The following is a 24,586-nucleotide window of genomic DNA, read 5'->3' on the forward strand; positions in this document are numbered from 1 at the left end:
ACGACATGATCGTGACATTTATAAAAATTCCTAATAATATTTATTGTACAATCCATGTTTATTATTTATAATTCTGGACATGAAAACAATTTTCTGGTGCTGTCAAATCACGGCACAATAACCTATAAATGTGGCTATTAATTAGACTATAATAATGGAACAATCACGTGCTTATACAGTTATCCAGAATGACTTCGGCCGAGGAGGAAATTAAAATTTCTGTCTGCAAACTGCCCCCAAAATATAATAGTGAAGTGTCTGTCTTACCTCGACATCTGACACTGCCCTCCCTGAGTATGGAGCCCAGGTTGAACTGGTCCATGTAATTGACATCTATCTGGGACGACCACTGGTGGGTGGACTTGTCTAGTTTGTCATACACAGGCTTACAGAGAAAAAACGTCTCAGCATCCCCCACATTCGTGTTGACTTTGTTATTGTGATAAATAATTCCGATTTGTTTCCAAGAAAAGTTAGACAGGATGGAATGGACAGCGTCTGCCGTGTTGGAATAGGACCCACTCATCCGGGTCAGTAGTTTGTATTCATCTTTATCCTTGAAGCCGTCTGCCCGGGCACCGGGCGTAATAACCGGGATTTGCCAGTAAGGAGAATAACGGGCCACGGGGGAGGTAGCATAGGTGCACATTGGACCAAAAAACACGTGGGACTCCTTCTTATAATACATTTCCATCGCCAACAGGGGTGCTTGGGTGCCCGAACATTTTGAATCCTTATAGTTAATTGTGAAGTTAACATCCCTCACTAATCCCTCCAGCCGGACCTTCTCCAGTCCTATCTGTATTGCCGTCAGGGCCCGGGATTTCTCCGGAATGTCTTCCTTGTCGCTGACTGCGGGGATCAGAACACCCAGCTTAATCTCCAACGGGTCTGTACTGCCCTCTACAAGAGACGGGCAGGCTACCAAGGTAGTGAATGCCAGTACCAAATAGGACATTAGTATATCCATGTTCATATTAGAGTTGCCATCACACACCGATAAATAATTCAACTCCCTAAATACAGAACAATACTGAAGAACACGGTTTTATCCGGCTTCAGTGATTAAAAACACATCTTTAGTGCTAGAAACACATCCAAATGCACAGAAATTAGCGGGTACTACCTTCCCATCCACACCCAATGCGTTCTCTAGATCTTTATTGTTCAATCGTATACAAACTATCGAGACACAGTCTGGGGCGACGAGAACTGCACACCGTGTAAGCCACTGATTAAATGCCGGTAGATTTTTCCGGGTAAATTACGGATCGCTCATTTTTATTTTCTAGATGAACTATTCGTCTGTACAAGCCACTGTGAAAATCTCGGATCAATCGCGGTACTTTCTACAGTATATATAAATGATGAATGTTGCCGATCAAATATTCACTACTCGGTAGTGGCGTGGCACAACCGAATGTATTAAAATCAATCTAATTAAAAGAATGTCGCACCACACAAGGGCAATTATAATTGTTAGATAATCTGATCGGTACTGACCACGCCTACAACGCCTAATTCTCTAGATGGAATCAGTGTCATTCAGCCATGACAGGTTCTGGCAGTTTGACCGTCCTGTGTAGTTCATTATGGTGAGTCCATTAGACTGGTACGGTAACTTTTGACTGCTGATGAGCAGTGGGTGCCGAGATACAGGGACGTTCCAATCAATAGACCACTGGGCAGGTTACGGATACTGCACCTTACTAAAGCTCACAATCCTTACGGCAAATATAACAATAAAAATGGTGTTATGATTCCATTAACATCCCTTGTATATCACATAGAGAAGCTGTACGTGTACACTCGTGATAAAAACATATTCGATCCGAGGTATGGCCGGTTATTTAAGTTCACCTGTTGCCGAGTTCAGAACTAGGGGTTTTTGTATAGAAAAAGTCTGAACAATGATCTCTGTTGATAGCTCCATCGCACTTGCTTCTCTTCAAGTCTCAGGAGAGTTTGAATTTCCTTGTCACAGAGTGATATCCTGCAAGCATCTGTGAGATGAGGACAAATATTGGGACTTGCTACTGTAATTGCCAATGGTGACGGAGACCATTGGTGTGCTGTCTATAGAGACAAGTAAATAGTGCCTGGCTCAACCTTTTGTTCACTGAAGATTAACTTCTTATTGTTGTGACCATCTTATAATCAACAAAACAGTTTGCAAACCCTTGATTAATTCTTTATACTTTCATACAAACACACAGAATCCAAATATCATCGCCTACGTATTATAGTGATATCACCCTTTAAAAAAACTCTTCTGCTTCCCATATTTGTCTCTATTTCTGTAGCTTTCCTTCAATTTCAACAACAAAATTTGTAAAAATGTCTCAATATCATACATCATATATCTTAGTACCATGTCAGAGTTGTGTACACTATAAATCTGTACAACGTCAGAGTGATCCATACTATAAATCTGTACAATGCCAGGGTTGTGTACACTATAAATCTGTACAATATCAGAGTTGTGTACACTGTAAATCTGTACAATGTCAGAGTTGTGTACACTATAAATCTGTACAATGTCAGAGCTGTGTACACTATAAATCTGTACAATGTCAGAGTTGTCCACACTATAAATCTGTACAATGTCAGAGCTGTGTACACTATAAATCTGTACAATGTCAGAGTTGTGTACACTATAAATCTGTACAATGTCAGAGTTGTCCACACTATAAATCTGTACAATGTCAGAGCTGTGTACACTACATATTTGTACAATGTCAGAGATCTGTATACTATATCTTAGCACAATGTCAGAGTTCTGTATACACTATAATTGTTTACAGCACAATGTCAGGGTTCTGTATATACTATAATTGTTTACAGTGTTTACAGCACAGTGTCAGGGTTCTGTACACACTATAATTGTTTACAGCACAATGTCAGGGTTCTGTATACACTATAATTGTTTACAGTGTTTACAGCACAATGTCAGGGTTCTGTATACACTATAATTGTTTACAGTGTTTACAGTACAGTGTCAGGGTTCTGTATACACTATAATTGTTTACAGTGTTTAAAGCACAATGTCAGGGTTCTGTATACACTATAATTGTTTACAGTGTTTACAGTACAGTGTCAGGGTTCTGTATACATTATAATTGTTTACAGTGTTTAAAGCACAATGTCAGGGTTCTGTATACACTATAATTGTTTACAGTACAGTGTCAGGGTTCTGTATACACTATAATTGTTACAGTGTTTACAGTACAGTGTCAGGGTTCTGTATACACTATAATTGTTTACAGCTCAGTGTCAGGGATCTGTATACACTATAATTGTTTACAGTACAGTGTCAGGGTTCTGTATACACTATAATTGTTTACAGTGTTTACAGCACAGTGTCAGGGTTCTGTATACACTATAATTATTTACAGTGTTTACAGCTCAATGTCAGAATTCTGTATACACTATAATTGTTTACAGCTCAGTGTCAGGGTTCTGTATACACTATAATTGTTTACAGTGTTTACAGCACAATGTCAGAGTTCTGTATACACTATAATTATTACATGTCTCGGACTATAAATGAGCACAATGTCAGAATTCTGCTTTCTATAAGTGTGTATAATGTCAAGAGTTTCACTCCATAGACGACATGTACTTTACATTGTTTAAAATGCTACCATCTTAGTTGGCCCGATGGAAACTAACGCATTGTTTTATCGAGGGACAATGTTTGACAGCAATCTGTTCGTCCTGCATGTATCTTAGGCGTCATTTCTTGTTAATTTGTCTTGTTTTGATGTCCCGGCCCATTTTACTAACTAGCTTTGTCAGTTTAATTACACTGGCATTCCACGACAGCGTCACAATCCCTCATTAATGGAAGTTCCTCGATCTAGTTCAGATCTAGCTATCCTTAGCATTTTTTGTCCGGAATGTTCAATTTCCATACAGACGATTTTTGTTTATATGGCATTTTGAATCCATTTATGTCTGGTAGTTCCAAACCAGACAATTTTGTTGTTCTTGCCGGTTAAACACATGCGCTCCTCACGTGGAGATACATATATTTTCGTCTAGGGTTTATTCCCCCAGTCTGAGTTTGCCTGTGTAAAAAGTTGGACTACATTACGTAAGTAAACATATTTGATGAGAAACCTTAGTGATCACGTTGTAAGGTAGAAATACTGTCCACAATAAGCGGAAGATATTGCAGAGAAACTCCGTGGCTAATGCATATGATTTATGATATTTACAATACTAACCCCCCCCCCCCCCAAAAAAACCAAGCTAGCACCAAGTCATCTTTTTAAAATGGTGATTTCAAATGAATACAAGATTAACGAGAAGATAAATAGTATATTTCGAAAGATTTTTATGTGTTTAATATTGCGCATGAGTGTGCAATTTGGAGAGAAAAATATATTCAAATGTATACAAGATACCAATAGTTTGGTCACTACTAAATCTATGCTGTTTCAATGTCTTTATTTCTCGATGAAAGCACCGACCTGTCAAAGTATAGCGTTGTTTTTTCGCGGAGTAATATATCTGGCTTATTTTAGCGGTTTGGTACCATGCCCCAAATTGTTAATATCACCCGAATGCGTTTAATCATCATATTTTTCCAAATCTCGTGCCGTCGAAGAGATATTAAAAAACTTCAATACTCATAAGAAGAACTGGTCAAACTTCAAAGGTATGTGTGTTAGGAATAAATGTTTAGATTGCTTGTATTATAAGGGATGGAAACAGGCGAAGAAAGGGATACTGTGTGCGTAATCGACGATTCTGCTTCTTACATGCAGTGAGTGCTTACGTTGTTTAATACTTCTATAATGTACACCACTAAACACCTAATCCTTATTTACTGATAACTAGTAATTGTACGTGGATTTTTATACGCTTAAAGCTTTCATGTACATGTAATTACTTGTATTACGTGAAAACTTAATTTAATGAAATAGCAAAATAGCGTTAATTAAGGAGAATGCAAATGGTTGTTATCTGCGTCCAGTCACGAGAATGCAGAATGGCCAGTGTTTAACAAAGCCGTGAAAAAAACATTTGATTTTGCGAGAAAAACTCCTCGGGAATGAAGGCGAGTATTAATAACTCGCGATTATAAAGATTTTACAATATCAAACGTTATTGCATAAGCTGTTACAATTCATTGTTGATATTTCGTAAATGATGCCTTTGATACGTATGCGCCTGGTCTTAGTGAAGAATACTATCAATATCACCCACTATTGATTGAAATGCCAATTTGTGAGATAAAACATGAATTATTGAAATATCAATAAACACATTTGAGAAACCGTTAATCAGTTGGGATGATACCCTTTAATCAGCATCTCGTCTTGACTTTCATAGATATTTATCAAAATTGCATTTATCTACACATCAAAGTTAACAGTCATCAAAAATTCAGGCAATACGTAATGCTGGCTTGAGAATTATTTCCCCTCGAGAAAGCCCGGCGATGAATGATTAACAGAAGCTGTTACGCGACTTTTGGACAGCTCAATTCTCACCAAATCGCTATAGAAACCTAGTACCTGTCAAATTATAGAAATGAGCGAGATTTAAAGTGTGGGCAAAGTAATGGTTGTAAAGTTTGGAACCTTGTCATAAAATTGGACTGGTCATTCAGAATCATTCCTATACACAAAGCGAATAAATATGCTGTGAGTTTTCACAAATCTTGGTCATTTATTAGCCATAAAGATAATGTTACTCAGCACGAAGTTTCAATCACGGTTAGAGTACCGGCGCGTGATGCGATTAAAAGGACCGGCACCGATTGGACATCTCTGGACTAGCGATCGTTTCGTGTATCCTATTATTAATTACCAATATCAAATCCTGTCACGGGTTTAGATGGATTTGGCTGCCACATTATAAGACTAAAATTACACGATCTGCTCTCCTACACGTCAGTCTGCTTTTATTTCATAAATATATAAAAAAAATCATTGCTATAACTTCACACTTAGAGACAGCCCACTTATAGACACCTTACAACACGGCAACTTCCAACAATAACATGTTTAGCTTCTGAAAAACAAGTGCGCGTGTCATCCACTAAAACACATACATAGTTTACTAATGATTGCCATTCTACGCATGCCATTGAACAAAGTATTATTTTCAAACAAAAAACTAGATTTAATTACCAAAATTGAAAAGTAAAATTTAAAAAAAAAAAGCCACCACAACCGAAATCGACATTTTAACTAAATCCAACACATTCAGATTCGGTAACAGATAACGACTCGATAGATATATAGCAGTAATTTTAGCATACGAAACTACAGCATCTCCCCAGTTTTCAGATAAAACGGTATACAATTTCTTTACTTAATCTAATTAAAAAGCAGTTAGATTTTTATTACTGCGTTTGAACTTTAACTGTCTGTAATTCGCGTTTCAATCATTCGATATTCTGCGACAACTAGCCTAGGTTTTAAAACCAATGACTGTGTGGACATTACTGAATGTAAGGTGAACCACTCGCCATGAAATATCTCAAAATAAATGTTTTAAGTTAGAGCAATACTGGCGGGAACATCAAACAAGATTCTCAGTAAAGGCAGTTTTCCGTCAAGGTGACCATGGACTCGGACATAGAGAGGATCTCCATAATGAGACTATTGCCCCCATCCAATGACTAACCATTTAACATTACTTGTGTGATTGCTAGACCCTCTCAGGTTTAATGAATGAACGATATCTACTTTAAATTTCTGATGTGTGGTTATATCCTCGTAAACTGTCTGAAATGCTTTGAACTGATGTAATAAGTTGACGATGCTGCCGTTAGATTGATTGATTGATTGGTGTTTCCGCAACACTCAACAATTTTTCAGTTATTTGGTGGCGCCAAGTTTTTATTGGTGGAAGAGAGAACCCAGATACAATGTACCCTCCGAAGTAAACTGGAAAACATTCTCACTTACCGGCGTAAGGGGGATTCGAACCCGCGCCGACCAGAGACTACCGTTAGAACGAGGGCAGCTAAATACACATGTATATGCGCGGATCCAGACATTTTCACCTCAGAATTGGGTTCCATACTAGGAACTATCATTTAGTATTTTACAACTGGAAGTGCATGAAAATATACAAGTTTATATTCATTTTTTACCAACCTTAGGGAATAGTGGTTAGAACCCTTAATGCAACACCTCCTTCCTGCTATATTCACGCCTGACATAACCTTTACATGTACCAAGGAATTAAGATTTAATTGAAAACGGGGGAAATCTTATATGTAATGAAAATCACAAAATAGAATAATGAAAATCGTCAAAAATCTGTATTTAACATCATGGCAAAGATAATTCTGAAAATGGTAATACTTCAAAGTAATCAATGCATATAATTATGCACGTTATTCCGGACTACAGAAAATTACATGTTTGTTATAAATTGATATCATCCACGTTTACTGTGCATTCAATAGCAAGCTAAGGACAATAAACATGTCATTTGTAGTGTAAATACGCTAACAGATTTAGTACTAGCTTTTCTGTACATCTTTTATCATCTTTAGCCTTCTTATAAAACTTTTTCGTTTGTACTGAGGAAGGGACAGGTCGTCCCGAAAGTTTAACGATGCAATTGTTCGTCTCGTTGGTCATATTAGCGCTTTATATCATTTTTGTGTTTGACTTCCCTCCACGTTATGGACCCGACACGTTTAGGTAGCGGGTGTTGTTGAAATCTAGTGCTTTATAGAGTTATAGCCTTCAATGTGTGATGACTGGGAGCCCGTAAAACTCAGTCAAAAAATGCATGGTAATTCATAAACAAACGAGGAGTGATTAAATTAGAGCTAAATTTGATTTAGAATATTTTTCTTTGATACAAGGTAGATCTTGAACTGTATTTTCTCTCGGTCATAATGAGTGATTAATGCTTGTTAAACATAACTGTAGGCATCATGATGCATAACATTGTTAAGAAGAAGAGGAAGAAAAAGAAACACTGCATGGTTTGGTTGTACTTTTAGAGAAATCAATTAAACTGGCGTCCGACAAGATCCATTGTACTACTTGTAATACTTTGGTAGATACATGTATATATATATATTTTGAAACAATCTTCTGAAATTTAAACTAAACCTTGAAAGTTGTTGCAAGCAGGACACAAATTTGCCAGATTTTACCATAATCTGACTTGTTTGTACTATTAATATCGGATCATAGTAATAATAATAGGATAAAACAGAAAAAAATGTACTAAGCTAATTAAAACCAATAATATTCGTAGAATGATTATCAAATATTGTTAAGTCTCTCCACGGGGACCCACAGAGCCGAGTAGTACGGCGCGCTTTCTACCAAAGACCAATTATACGACTTTATTACCAATCCCTCCGCGCTCTGTGCCCTAGTGCGGAACGCAAGATCAATACCATATATATCCGTACAATGGAGGTCACGGGACCTGGACATCTACAGCACGTGATATTCGGTTTAAAAAACGCACAAACTAGCACTGTCCTAACGGGACTAATACCCCCGCAGGGCACATTGAATGGTGGGAAACAGTGAATTTGTGCTCATTGAAGAATAAGCGTTAATTAAGATATAGTCTGGACATTGAAAACATAACACACCCACCCACCCCCCAAAAAACCGGGAAAAGATAGCCATAACTTCCTTGATGTTAAAAACGCTTAAAGCTGTATGGTCCGAATCACAATATTTTTTTTCCATCTCGTAAAAACGCTATTAAATCATCGCACGTATGTAGTTATGGGGCTGTATGACTTATCATACATTATTTCACCTGTTTCACTCTGCCATTTCAAGTGATAGTCACGTGACCAGTTCAAACTTTCAAATCAGCGGTGGTCTTATCTGTGTAAAGTTGTGTATTTTGTTGCAACAGTACCGTGCCATAAGTTTAATAGAAATGAAAATATCAAATACCTTTTAGTAATTCGTTGTTTTACGCTCTTTCAGCCTTAAAACTAGACAGTTGCGTATGAGTTAATACATCATGTTGGGATTTTCCTGACGCGCGTGGGTCTATTTATAGACGTCTATTATGGGATGATTTATATATGTACCACACTTATTTACTTTCTAAATAATATTCTCACTGTTTTCTTTTACATGCAGATGTTTTCAAGCATGTAATTGAGGGAAAGTTAATAACTTTATTAAGTAATTGATCTGCTTTAAAGTAATAATGCACACAAATAATGCATGAACATCGGGTCATACAGCTTTAATCTTTTAAAATACAGGTGGCAGGTGCATAACTTCATTATTCATAAAAAAAAAAAAATACCGGTATACATAGTTTTAATCGTATCTGTTGATTAAGTACATGTAAACCTGTTTGTCGATTATTCTCTGGAGAAATTATGTTTACAATGGATGGACGAAAAGACGGACAAAGTGATTTAATTCAGTCTACCTCTCTAAACTAACAAGGGTATAAAAACTAGCCCAGAATGACCGAAATAAAATTGTACACGCAAGCAAATCGCAATAAGACAAGTTCTACCTTTCAAAGGACCACTAAGAGTTTAAAAGCTTATAAAATGTTATGTTACTGTAAAATTGACCTGTCAAAAATTGCTTTTACTGCAAATACTGCACAAAAATTAAACAACAAAAACTGACTTCACTTACGTCACCCGTCCTATATATTATTCCGTATCCATATGCAAGCACCACTCTAAACCTAATCGTCGTCTGGAGAGGAGTTTCTTTTGCCAATAATTTTCCTAAATCTTAATGCAAGCGCTCGTAAAAAATAACGTACTTTCTCGCCGCAGATAGACCAAATTTTCTTCTTAGACGAACCTTGCGATAAAAGTTGATTTGATGAGTGGGTTTGACAATGCAAATAACTTCCTGTGAATTTCTTGTGTGTCCAGTGTTGCGTCATAAAGAGAAACAGGCCCTCCGACGAACGGCAAGACGTTTCAGTTCCTCATTCAAAGCTTTCGTTAAATGAGCCATGACAAGATAAAGCAGACGTGGCGTTCCATGATTCTGGAGATACTTATTTATGTTTGCTTACTTTCATAGGTTAAAACTTTCTATTTTTGTTCTTGGTGATTTATGTGTACAACCAGACTTCTCAGTAGCGGTTTTCATCACGTGTGTATTACCTTATCATAACACCGCCTTTGCTTTCTTAGATATTTTGTTCAGGTAATTTGGACATCTTCTGACAAACGTAAAAACCAATACGTTTAATTATTTTACCATACGTCAATTTCTAAGCCATAGACAGCATAATCGGATTTCTATGAATATGATAGCTGCAGAGCTGTAGCTTTCTGGGAAAGTATTGGGACAGATCAGAGAGCTACAGATCCACCCCTTATAAAATCCGTCGATTTGTGGCGCAGAAAAAAACACACACCATATGTAAGCATTTTCATGGGCATATTATGTACCGTTTGCGGTACTCTTGTTAACAATTTCGATATATTCCAATTTCTCGATTCATATTTGTGCGCCATGTTTGATTATCAAGTTATTTGCATATGCACATATAACCATATACGGTAGTGTTTTCATCAATGGACGAGCACAGAGGAGAACCCGATTTAGTCGATTTGAACACACTTGAAAGCCCTTCACCCAAGGATATTTTGCCAAGTTTGGTTGAAATGACTCTGGTTCTGGAGAAGAAGTCTAAAATGAAAAAAAAAGTTTACAGACGGACGGACAGACGACGGAGAGCATGCGATCAGAAAACTTCACTTGAAGTTTCAGCTCAGGTGAGCTAAAAATCGAAGAGGGTTGCATCATTGCATCTAGAGTGACTGTAACAAACCGCCCTCTGGTACCGACAGAACAACTTCATGTAATTATGAGATGTAATTCTGTCGATTACTGTACCATTATAAGTCGTACATGTAAGTGTCGTGGACGTGGTTTTTGTTGCCGAAATGACGATGCCAACAGAGAGTCAATAATTAGGACTTAGTGATTATTATTATTAGTAATTAATCTAAATCATACAAAACGAAAACTCAATTTTGTTCAGGATTGGGAATCCACATCGATCCACAACTAGTTAAAAGTTGTAATATCAGCAGGTGGCGGATCCAGGTCTTTTCTACTGGGGGAAGACAGATACAACCGGGGACGGGATGCAGTGACGTCATTGTAATATTCACGGAAGTCAGCGTTATCAAAGAAACTTATCAGTCCACATTCTAAGACTTCATTGTTTCCAAGAAAGTAATTGCACGGATATATCACGTGGTCCTAGACATATCTTTAGAACATAATGGAAATAGTCTTGGCACAGTTGTGTACTTCCGAAAATTACATTCCAGTTATGGGGAATATCGGACCTTTTCACTTTGAAATTGGGTCCTTTTATCGGCCTGATTTATGGCTCTGTCGATAACGATGATACAGGAGACCCACGGTACATATATCGTATCTCAGGCTGAGTTGTGATGAACTGAAGCATTGTGAGAATATTTTTTGATCTTTCCCATGATCAGCTTTAATGGCTTGTCTAATGTAATTGTTGAAATAATTGTGTGCGAGAAAAAAATAATCATTCGTTTCTTCTTACAATACGAAAGACTGGGGGAATCGGTAATCGCTAGCTTATAAGGACTGGAACCCACAGGGGGCGCTCCCCGTGCCGTGACGGACAGAAATTGAGCAGATTGTATTGAGGTTTTACTCCTGAGAAAGCATCCACGAGAGTTTTAGGCTATGTGCTCTGTCATCTGTTTTAGCGTACTGCAAGAATTGCAAATCTTATTCACAAACAAAATCATTCCCTCCAGAAATACTGATGAATTTTATGTTTCTGATGGTAGTTTAGATTTATCATTATCACGACACCCAAAAAGTGAATAAACCTCAATAATTGAGTTGTCTTTAGTGCCGATGGCTTGTTTGGTTTTCGTACTGTGTAATGTCCTGCTATCTGGCTTGTTATATATCCAAAGCTAACTCTCTTAAAAGAGGAAATGAGCAACTGTCAAATCAGACGAATGACCCCAAACTATACACTAAATAATTATAAGTCACTTTCCCGTGTATTACATTAAAACCCATCTTGCTTACAACATGGCAGCGATGATGACTTCCTAGCGTGCGTGATCCCTGCCACTGTATTGGGTTGATTTACTATATTTGAACAATTACAATTTAATGGATAAATGTATATAAAAAAACAAATATTGCTGGCAGGGCCCAACAATCTCAATGATTTATTTCTTCGGTGCCTTGCAGGGCTAAACAATGATTTATATTACTACAATCTCCATCAGATCAAGAAATCGATTTAGTATCTTAAAACTAGTTAGGTGAATGAATCCTCACACTACTTTGATGCACCACTCTGGAGTGAACTACTATTTTCTTTGTGCAATTCGTCATCAACGTCTTGTTTTAAATAAAATTTTAAACACTTCATTGTAAACTGCTCTTCTTTATGACATGAGTGTAATTTGAAGTAATCAGGGTTTACTTTGTGTAATTTTTCATAAGCTTGCTAGATATGTCCGTACAGTTTTATCATATTTTTATTACATTATTCACTTTTCATCCTTTGATTAACTTTTGTTGTTTTATTTAATTTTCTTTTTGTTCTTTTATTTCCGTTTCATTTACTTTTTATTGTTTTATTTACTTTTTATTTAAAATTTACGTTTCATTGTTTTATATACTTGTCATTGTTTTATCTATGTTTTATCGAATTATCGCTTTTCCATTGTTTTATTTACTTTCCAATTGTTTAATTTACTTTTCGTTTCATACCCTCAAGTATTTTGATAAATGAAATTTATTTCTTGAATGAATCAATGATTGTTTTACGTTTTGTGTATCAACAAAGAAAACTCAAAATTAACAATCATCATTATTTGGACAGCTTTTATCACTATTTATACATGAAAGGTGAAGATAACGAACAGTAATCAATCTCATAACTCCTATAAAGGTGGAGATAACGAACAGTGATCAATCTCATAACTCCTATAATGAATACAGAATAAAGAGTTGGGCAAACACGGAGGTCTTGGATGTACCAGAGGTGGGATCAGGTGTAAGCATTCCCTATCAATCGGTCACACCGTGAGCCTTATGCCTTCATCAAGTAAACGGAGTTATCCGTAGTTAAAATCAGTGTGCCAGGAAAGGCTTAACAATCTATATTAAACACGTCAGACAACAATTGACCCAATGATAGGTAGTATTGGTAAACTATATCATTTTAATGACCATAAAGTTTGCAAATTGCTGACTTTAAACGAGACTGTTGAAACCCCTGTGATATCAACTTGTTAGTCAGTAGCCTGCTTCGATTTAAAAACTGACCATAAGCAGAACAAGCTCTTGCGTATCGAATCCGTTGAGAGATACATGTATAAACACCATATGCAGGTGATAATGGAATATTGTTACATAAATATGGGAAGTTAACGATGGAGAGGCTGAAATGATCCCGTTTGTCCTAAAGTTGAGTTGTTAGTTTGCCATTAATATTCATTTTCAATAAATATCTAAGTAGGAAGCAGATATGGAGGACTCTATGGTGTCTTTTATCTCTTAAGCACATTTCTTTCATACATCATCTACATGTATTCTTCGGCAATCAGAACAAAAATACATAAACTTGTATTTTTTCACAAAATTGTTTATGGATTAACTTTTCAATACTTGCAAGACTTAATTCAACCATATTATACATACCAATTCTTACTCCTTAAGAAATTAAAACATTCTTAAGTTTAACATTGAATTCGCTCATTAAATAGCTTTATCCATTAAAGTGTAAAATTGTGGAATGACTTACCTTCCGATATTCCAGCGTTTCCAACATTATCATAATTCAAGATTGTCCTAAACAATACTTTCTGCTCAAAATTCAGTACATATACTATAATTTTGGAAATTGTGAAGCAAAGATTTACTGCACTGTCAAAGCATTGCAAAACAATAATACTGATTTAAATGAAACATATAATCATTTTTCCCGAGAGAAAATCAAAAATGTGATATGCATGGAAGTTTTTCTGAAACGGGAGTTCACTTATTCATGAAGTGTCCAAAGTATCGTTCACAAAGACAAAGACTACTTCTAAGTTTTAGTATGTAATTACCGTTATCATTAGAACTAATTTTGTACGGAGATAATAATCTTAATTACAATCCAAACATGACAATATACTTATACATGTAGAACTACAAAACCAATATCTATTTTGCGTATGTTTATTACTCGGTATATTATACAGTTATTTCATATAACTCGGGAAATAGTCCACCCTGTGACCGGGGAGAAACTGTTTGGCCGTTTAATTATCAATATGCAGAACCATAAACATAAAGGTAGGGAAAGGGAAACAGTTACGGACTGACAAATTAAAATTTATATATGATAGGTTAGGTAATAATTTTAACTTCCGAACGGTCAACATTTAACCAAAAAATTAAACTGAACTTTATCACTACAGTGTTAAGTTTCAAACATTAATTTACATTGTTGCCAGGCAGTTTACTTAATCCAACAGGAGTATAGTTATATTATCAGTATTCTATATATATCTTTACTGTGGCGGAGACTTTTTTGTAAGAGTTACTGTTCTTGACCTCGGTCGGAGAGTGCTGTCGTCATTGGCAACCGTTGCTACCGTCTGGGATTCGAACGTTCCCGGTCAGATCTTTGGATATTTTGAAATTGAAGTTTGTATCGGGAGTTTAACTCCCTTGATCCTTATTTTAGATTCTTTGTCGCAGTATTACAGTAAACAGTCATATTTATGTCATTTGTCATGTTAGAAATTTCCACTGTGTTCTTTCCCTCAACTCAACTTTTTCATTGAGTTTTGTTCAATGATTTATAAGAAATCCTCTAGACATTATACTTAAGATACATGAAATTCATGTTACACTTTATTTCCTGTTTTGTAGCGTTTGTTGTATTTAATTTCATGATTACACAGTATAAAATATGTAACGAAATATCTTTCTATTTGTATGATTTTTACCTTGTACCTTATATGGATAAGACTTACATAGGCAATGTCTGTTGTTCAATCCATTTATGTTTGATGCATAATAAAAATATTGTTCGAATACAATGTTTTCATCAACCGGACCGCCGCGGTAGCCTAGAGGTTAGAGCATTCGCCCCGTATGCGGAAGGCCGAGGTTCGAATCCCGGCCACGACAGACCTAAGTCGTTAAAACAGGTAGTCACAGTTTCATCGCCAAACGCTCGGTATCAGGTGTGAATGTCACGGGTCCTCGGAGATGACCTTTAAAACGGATGTCCAGTGTCACAGTAGGTGTAGCATGCTAAAGAACCCTTACTGCTCAATGGCCGAAAATAGGCTTAAATTTGAACTATAATTGGTGACGTCTCCATATGAGTGAAAAATTCTCGAGAGACACGTTAAGCAAGATACAATCATTTATACAATCAACCGGACAACCTTTAGCTTATTGCGAAACGTGCATCAGATTTAGGTCGGGTTCATCATTTGTTATAAAAACTAAAGATACCTACGGGTGTGTGCATTGATTTTTTATGATAGATGATCCACAGCACAAATTGGTTCATAAACAAATCTTTTTCTCGGTAATCATTTCTGACAACACCGGCAAAATAAAACCATAACTCACCGGAAATTGTCATTTTCCCGGAAAGTGATAAGAAATCTTTTTTGTGAATACCGAACCCGAGTGTTGATGGTACTAAGAGCAATGGCAAATCATCTCCTCTCGATCGATGCATGGTTGATATATCTACACACAATCATATAACAATGGCAGGCTATAACTAGCTCTCTGATGACATCCGCTCGCCCCATCTTGATCCCAATGTTTCATTAACAACATCTTTTTAATCAAGAGTCGTATTATACTTGACAGACTGCGTCTCATATTGAATTTTCCCTTTACAATTCGATGAGTCTTCGTTTTATTTACTGTAGTAATGTCACACATTAGAATTTAGAACTCTTTATGAGATCAATCCTAATGATTGTATATATATATATATATATATATATATATATATATATATATATATATATATATATATATCAATCTATAGAACTATAAATGGTAACTATGTTTTGTTGATATCAGTATAGGATGAGAAAATTACATTCCAACATAGAGCTCGTTTCTTATTAACCTCAATGTAGGAGCATTTTCTAATCCCACTAGCTAATTAATTACGGCATCTTTGTAATATCAATGCGCCCGTATTGACTCTGTAGGTGATATTACATGTAATTCAGCACTGCTATATATGTCTGCCTACATGGTACTGGTCACGTCAAGTCCAGTAATCAGTACAAATCAGGCATTACTAATCAAGAGTGGCCTATCATGGATTTCATTCAATACGGGTTGCACATTCTCGGACATATGCTTCCAATCACTCCATATTTGTTACGATAGCAACTGCAACGTGTGTATTTTTTTTTAATTTTATTTAACATCATTCAGGACTTCATGATTCGAGTCAATATAAATGCAATAAATAGACATTATTGTTCATTATGTAGCTCTCATATCAAATATCAATTGATCAAATAGATGTTTTTAACGCGCCACGCGCGTCAGCCATAACTTCACACATCTGTTCAGCGTGCGAGTCCCTATCTACATACCACCATCAGTGGTGGCATGCAATAATACGAGTTTTCGGGAGATTGTTTGCTACATCTATAATTGATATAGCTCACTTAAGTAGACATTTTGACTTTTTTATTGATATTGGATACACCGTGAAGTGTTCAGATGAAGGATGATAGAGAGCATACCCTCGGAACATGTGTCGCTGGAAGTATTCAATATTAAGAAAGTGGCAAGCCTTATTTACGCCGTTTCAAAGGAGTAGGTGTAACAATGGCCATTTGCAGCTCCGATTGATTGCTGAAATATTGCGACACAAAAAATGAACATTTATTTTCCTCACAACTGATTCCTATTTTTCCAACAACAATTTTTTTTTTTAAAAAAATGATGTCACATAGCTGCTGAAAATTGCCGACAATGTCAACTTTTCAGGCACTAAAGGTTTTTGGAATAGAATTCATCCAATCATTAAATATTACAGACCATAATTTACTTCCTTCAAATTCAACATTATCGCCAGGTGATTACGAGCTAGCGCCTGGTCCCTCTTTTTACAGAGCTCGTGGACTTCACAATTTTGGGCTCCCCTACCTAGAATGTCTTTACTTCACATTAGTAATAACACGGTTTTTTGTAACTTGATAAATACTTTATACATGCATGTATTATTTACTAAATGTATATATATAATAGCTTTTTGTCTTTTTACCTCTGTATACCATTGCACAATGGTAATGAGATCCAATAAATTGAATTGAATTGTATTGGGAAAGGGATCCATGCTCATCATATTCATATACACAGTCTAGTTTGTCTTTAAGCTATTAATGCAAGAGTAAAGAAGTTTAATGAAAAAATATTTCAATATGCGAATCATAGCGCCGCAACCTAGAGGTCAAGGATTTCACTATGTGAATCATTGCACCCCGATCTAGAGGTCAAGGATTTCACTATGCGAATCATAGCGCCCCGACCTAGAGGTCAAGGATTTCCCTATGCGAATCATAGCGCCCCGAGCTAAAGGTTAAGGATTTCACTATGCGAATCATAGCGCCCCAACCTAGAGGTCAAGGATTTCACATCTCACATATTCGCATCATTACTGTGTTTGCAGTTGTCCAGAAGAGTTTGAAAGAAGTAACAAAATTTATACTATTTCATCGATAAAACCCCTACCAGAATTCATGACCCAGGGGTCATGAACTTCACAATATCTGTAGAGGCATCCTTGTCTACCAGATGTGCCTAACTAAAGAAGTTTTTAAGGTTTTGACCTCACCCTTCAGGCCTCTAAAGTGCAATGACCGTGAAATTCAAAATTTCAATTCCTCTTACCCCAAAGTTGTTCCATACAAACGAGATGAAAAAATTGACCATGTCCTTTCAGATGAGAAGTTGATTGTGGTGAAATGTTAACGAACGGCGACGGAGAACCACCAATCGCAATAGGTCATCTGACTCGGGTGACCTTATAAACTTATGGCATTTTGTTCTCTATGAGAGGAAATCAAATTTTTTCATTAGTAATATCAAAATTCACACAGGATTTCAATATTTTGTAAGGTAAAAGACTGTTCTAACGATAGACAGTTTGGATCAGAAAAGCTAATTAAAGCCCTCACGGCTCAAGTGAGCTAAAACGTGCACGATTTTAATTTTCTCGTGGCTCTCTGTAGGATACAAAAAGATAGACGTGTTTGTCTAAATTAATCATTTAGCTTGGTTGAGAAAGCGTAGAGCTATAAAACCAGAAGATCACCAGAAATTTCTACCACTTAGAGTTCTGAATTTGACACCACTGAACCAAATGAACACGTAAATCAAAATTTCTTTAAAGCATTAAAAAATTAATGAGAAATCGGATGTCGCGTAATAATTGATTGTTATAAACTTTGAATTCAAACTAAAATTTCCACACTTCGTTGTGACAAAATTGTTCGCTATCATTTCGACATCACGGCTGAATCTGGCGCCGTGTACTGATGATTAGTAGTCTCAGCAGTGACACTGTGTACTGATCATTAGTAGTCTCAGCAGTGACACTGTGTACTGATCATTAGTAGTCTCAGCAGTGACACTGTGTACTGATCATTAGTAGTCTCAGCAGTGACACTGTGTACTGATCATTAGTAGTCTCAGCAGTGTCACTGTGTACTGATCATTAGTAGTCTCAGCAGTGACACTGTGTACTGATCATTAGTAGTCTCAGCAGTGACACTGTGTACTGATCATTAGTAGTCTCAGCAGTGACACTGTGTATGATCATTAGTAGTCTCAGCAGTGACACTGTGTACTGATCATTAGTAGTCTCAGCAGTGACACTGTGTACTGATCATTAGTAGTCTCAGCAGTGACGCTGTGTAGTGATGATTTATAGTCTCAGCCGTCTTCTAACGTCGACACTTTCCGTGTAAGCCCGCGACAATCGATGACGGCAAATATTGATGCCTTATCATTTTCGCATAAAGGTTAAACATCGAAAAGATTCAACAAAACTTGAGAAAGCTAGCTGTGAACAAATATTTTTCTACATATTTAGCGCAAAATTAATTGCAAAGTTCCTTAACAAGTTTCAGTAATTGTAATAATATATATATATCTAATATTCCACAACTTACAACAGACGTCACACTGCAGGAACTCGTTTTACATACACTTCGTCAATATCTATAATTTGGAGGTGTATTTCTTCGAGGCGTGGGGGCAATATTGCACTGTATTATATGTACCCAAAACGTTGGGGCCATATTTCACTGTATTACACGTGCCGTGCAAAGACTTGAGGGCAATATTTCACTGTATTACACGTACCAAAGACTTGAGGGCAATATTTCACTGTATTACACGTACCAAAGACTTGAGGGCAATATTTCACTGTATTACACGTGCCAAAGACTTGAGGGGTGGTGGTGGTTATTTCACTGTATTACATGTACCCAAGACTCCAGGGCAATATTTATAGGTTATAGACTTTGAATGGGAAAATATGACGACCGAGTTTTTTGGCGCGTAGACGGACCGAGCTTGCGAGGTCCGTTCGCGACAAAAAACGAGGTCGTCATATTTCCCATACAAAGTCTATAACCTTTTTATTATATACTTTCAATTTCATTTAGAAACTAACAATAATTTTATTTTTAACAATAACTTCATCGGTTTAAATGAATAAAAGATGAAAAACACGAAAAATTTGAAAATTAACGGCGTAGAAATTTGATTGTGACGTAATGTTTGCGGGCCGGAATGTTTCCGGGCATATATCGTGTGATATATGCCCGCAAACTTTTAAAGAAAAAAGTAGAGATGAAATTGAAAGTATATAATAATTCCCTGTATTGCATGTGCCCAAGACATGGGGGCAATATTTCACTGTATTAAATGTGCAAGACTAGAGTGTAATATTTCACTTTATCATTGACATCTTTGTGTTCTTCTGGAGTTTTCCTTTCAATAAATTGCTAATCAAATATGCAGGTTAAAACCCTCCATTGTGTTGTTTTAAATTGAATTTGGGAGACCTATTAGGTGCACAGAAAGCGTCAAACAATGGTAGGAATCCATCAATGCAATACAAAGCAATTAAGTAATGCAGTAGTCAATACGCAATCAATATTTCAAAAGTAAAAGTTATGGGGCCGTAATGGGGGACACATAAACCAAAGGAAGAAGTCGCATGTACTCACCTACAATATGAGGCATCAGATGAAACGAAAAAATTGAAAGCGATTAATACATATCTTTCATAGAGTGTGTCAAATTTTACAATGATTTTTTTTTTAAATCTTGCATTCACTAACTGGTTAAGTGAAACACTATGCCCCGGTAATGTGTATAACCTATGACAGCAGAGTTCTATAATATTCTTTGAATTACGGTACTGTTTTATACGTAACCTTCGCCCTGAAATTAATTTTTGAAATGCAATGTTGATATTGCATCCATGAGAGAATTCTGTTTACCTGAAAGTGATAAGTGATATACACTTATATTCTAATACATGTACAGTGTGTATATCTAAATATGATAACCTAATTAACTCAACGGATAAAATTTCATTGTTAGAATAATGCAAATTGGTTTTTTGTTTGTCTAAATTGCCCATCCCCATTGAGTAATCGCCCCATCTTACACAGCTGTAAAGTCATACATCATAAAGTTCCACCCTAATCACTTTTATTCCAATCTCTGGATTTCATTGTTTTCTTTTTCAGTCAAATGAACATAATTTTCTGGGATTAACTTTTATTTCTAGGTTTCATGTACAGTGTGAACAATTTTCGAGAGTTGTACTTACATGTATGAACAAATTTGCTTTATTTCAAACTATATAAAATTCAGAAGAAACGTCAGAAAGATAACCAATAATGAGTTGATACATGTGGGATAAGGAAAATTACACCCCTCTGGGTTAAATATTTCCGTCCGGGAGTCCGCAAATCTCTTTCCTGACCGACATTTGGAACCCCTCGGGTGATACCGTCCCACATAGGTACATGTACTAAAAAATGACCGTTCTCCTGCTATAGACCCCGAGCGCCTAGCATAGTTCAAACGGTGTGGCGCTTCACGTCTCCGATTCACGGCGGGATGTAAAAATCCAATTAGACTAAGCGAAACAATAACAAACATCAAAGTGTCTGGTACAGAAATAATTGTTTTAATCTGCACGAAAATATACTGAGCCTGAACACGGTACAAAATTTTCTATAAAATTCTATTTAGTACAAATCGCGATTTTCAAAGTACGACAATCGTAATTTTCCGTTATTTTCTCCGCGTCCGACAGAATTCCCATACGTATCAAAATAAAATTTCGTCTACAATTTTGTTCGAGTTTTCGCTAAAAGTTGGTTATCGGACGTACAAAGATGTCAGAAAAACCTCATCGTGACGAGGGTACATACCTCGTGCATATGTATGATTAGAATATCAATCTGTACCTACAAAGTGTATCGGTGTGTCTCAGTGAATCTACGATGCCGTATATCTCCACTTTGTAGCTACATTGTAAGACCCTAACAGTTTGAAATATTCCTTACAAACAAAAATGAGGCAGATTGACAATGCTTCGTTTGGGTGGTGGATAAATATTATCAAACATCGTTGCTGCAATATCTCCGTAAAATGAGCAAAGCTATACTAGTATGTAACAAATTCAGTCATTCTTGTCGTTTCTCCCTTCACAGTATCGTTTTAAATCCAATTTATTATGACTTATGTTGCATTATGTTGACCTATACACAGAACGGTCACAAAATACTGTTCTATAGTACTCCTGATATTTATTGTGATCTTGACATAACAGCATCATTTTAAAAGGTACAAACAACGAAATACAGTGATATGATAACCAGTTTTTTGTATTTCCATTCTCCTTGAAGGCTGATTTACTTGCTTGTTTTTGTAACAACCAAATCCATGCGTTGCAATTATGTATCAGGGATGTTTTGTGCCTTACGAACTATGAAAGTAGAATGACTCGGATTTATTGTGACGTCACAATACACTTCGTCTACCTTGACGTTATGAAAAATGCACAAGGCTTCCCAAGGGGTAAATATGATATGATATTTGAGAGGGAGATATGAAGTTTTATCATCCCTGGCACGTGACTTTCTAAACCGATCAGATTACGTGTTGGATAGAATTCTTATACTGAGGTATAAATAATATATGAATATTGCATGTAGTTGAGGGTAACATTGAAAATTTTCACCCAGAGAAAACCATTGTCAACCGCCTCGTAGCCGAGTTTGACAATAGTTTCTTGAGGGGTGAAAATTTTCAATGTTACCCTCAACTATATGCAATATTTGTTTTACTACATGATGTATACTGAATGTTATATAAAAACTTACGTCTGTTTACATTTGATCAATCACTGCCATGCGATATATCGTATATCGATATCTGGATATGGGTATTCGCGTTTATTACAAATGCTCAAACGACGTCGTCTAACAATCTACGGCGAACCGTACGGGCATAAATTTTACGCATGTGATAATTTTTATAATATCACCCGTTGTCAATTAATGTTACCCGTTGCTAAATATTATCACCCTGGAGGGCGTGCTCTCTGTTCTTATAGGGTAACAATATTTTTTTTCAAACGCTTCTCGACCAATCAAATTCGAGTATTTTACATAAAAGTATAACACGTAATCAGTAGGTACATTGTACTACACAAGACCAAAATTAATGTTATTAAACTTCATTAAATTATGTCAACCAGTAAAATTACATGTTAAACACCTTTTTTTTAAAAAAAACTCTGTATTTTCATCTTTAAAAAATTCTATGAGTTAATCTGTCCTCCTTAACATATTTTGTGTAAAATAAATCCAAAAAAAAAAAATCACTTCTTGTACATGTATATTGTGTACTTATACATTCTCTGACAATACTCGTACTCTTATGTATGCTTATCTAATGTACCTCATGCACCACATATAATGTGGATTGAGCGAATACATCAACTTGAACAATGTTCGCTGACGTATGGCGGTTCGTGTCATTAGGGTCCACTTACAAGTATACGGTTCAAACAAACATTTTATTCACTTTTACGTGTAAGCTTTGAACTGATAAGGTGACAGAGGTGTCTTTGCTTACTGTACGAGACAATAGGTACAATTTCTGTATTTCTTTCCACCCTTCGTCTTGTATTTAATGCCAATATTTAAGAAGTCTTTTTTGAAATCTCTTAAAATGGGTTAAACTGGATACATAACTTAAAGTACATTGGGCTCTGCTTTCGTCTGAGTTACATGCAGTTTATAAGCATTTCCATGGATTTTAAATTTATCAGCCGACACAATTTTTTGCTTGTTATTTTCAATTTTAGATTCTCTATCTTATCTCTTTCAAACGTTTTTGGAAATCGTTTGAAATGCGTATTTGTCACGCATATTTCTCTAATGTTGAATGCATTCTCTTGATCAATCTCTGTAGGTACTGAAAGCTGTTAGTAAATTTTATATATGAACCAATATCACAATTTGAGCACTTTTGAGAACCTGTCCCTTTGTCGAAGGTCTGTTATTGACGTATCAGATAGATCAATTCTAACAACTTGTGGAAAAATTGCCTAAGTCAAATTATTATTATTTTTAATTTTTTTTTTTTTTTTTTTTTTAGATTTTGCTGGAAATTCTCTGAATGACAAAACCCCGTCATTTACTGAAATGCAGTATTTGTTCCCCATACTGAAAATTAACTACATAATGCACATGTACATATCTAGATAAAATTGTCAGCGATGTTCTTTATAGGAATGTTGGTAATCTAAGGTGATTAACGAGATCGCATCGAAAAACCTTATATTTAGTTGTAAACCATTTCATCCACGGTAATTATTTATATCTGAAAAGTCTTTGATAACATTAGATTTGCTGGGTTGAAGATCGATTCAATACCGCCCAGTGCTTACGTTTTTTTAGACTGATTGCAGTAATTCTGTGAATTCTACATTGTATGTTAATGCGCATGACTAAAGTCAGAGATTTTGTAGTATATCCGATGTCTGTTTTGTGTATGTAAACTATTGCTGGTCAAGCAGTACCACATTGAGAAATGATAATCCGTCCAGGTAGAAATTGCCGGGCTGCACTGACCTTTCAAAAGTACATCAAAAATTTGTTCATCAGTTTTACGTGGTCTAATGTGTCATTTTCGTACATTCCGGTTATTTTTAACAGAATATTTTGATGTAGAGATAAAAAAAATAATAATGAGGAGTTGCCTCATCCTTTCTGAAATATATTGACCAAGGTGTAAGTTTCCAGCTTCACTTCTATAATATAACTATTTGGTGTATAAAATATAAACACTCTTGATGCGTTTCATTCTGATGACTTCGGTCGTCTACTCTCAGGTTTTTGCTATCTTAGTTGTCATTCGTGTTGTGAATGTATTATATACTAAATATATTATATTCTAAATGCATCATATACTAAATGTATGTTCGTATTGCTCTATATGTATATACAATTTCATATCTTGAATTCACATTTCTCGAG

The 24,586-nt window shown here is 35.9% G+C and overlaps 1 protein-coding gene across 6 annotated transcripts in view; it reads right to left on the bottom strand.

The window, feature by feature from the left end:
- Nucleotides 1–24,586, bottom strand: part of LOC125662688 (atrial natriuretic peptide receptor 1-like) — a 282,927-nt gene that overhangs the window by 69,825 nt on the left and 188,516 nt on the right. Inside the window, exon 1 of one of the 6 annotated variants that reach the window (XM_048894994.2) lies at nt 268–6,285. The exons of the other annotated variants lie outside the window; for them this stretch is intronic. Coding sequence (XP_048750951.1) covers nt 268–976 — 709 coding nt within the window. The 5' untranslated portion in view covers nt 977–6,285. Of the gene's footprint in view, nt 1–267; nt 6,286–24,586 lie in introns of those variants that run through there. 6 annotated transcript variants of the gene reach the window in all.

Source organism: Ostrea edulis, chromosome 8 (genome assembly GCF_947568905.1).
Source record: "Ostrea edulis chromosome 8, xbOstEdul1.1, whole genome shotgun sequence".
Lineage (NCBI taxonomy): Eukaryota > Metazoa > Mollusca > Bivalvia > Ostreida > Ostreidae > Ostrea > Ostrea edulis.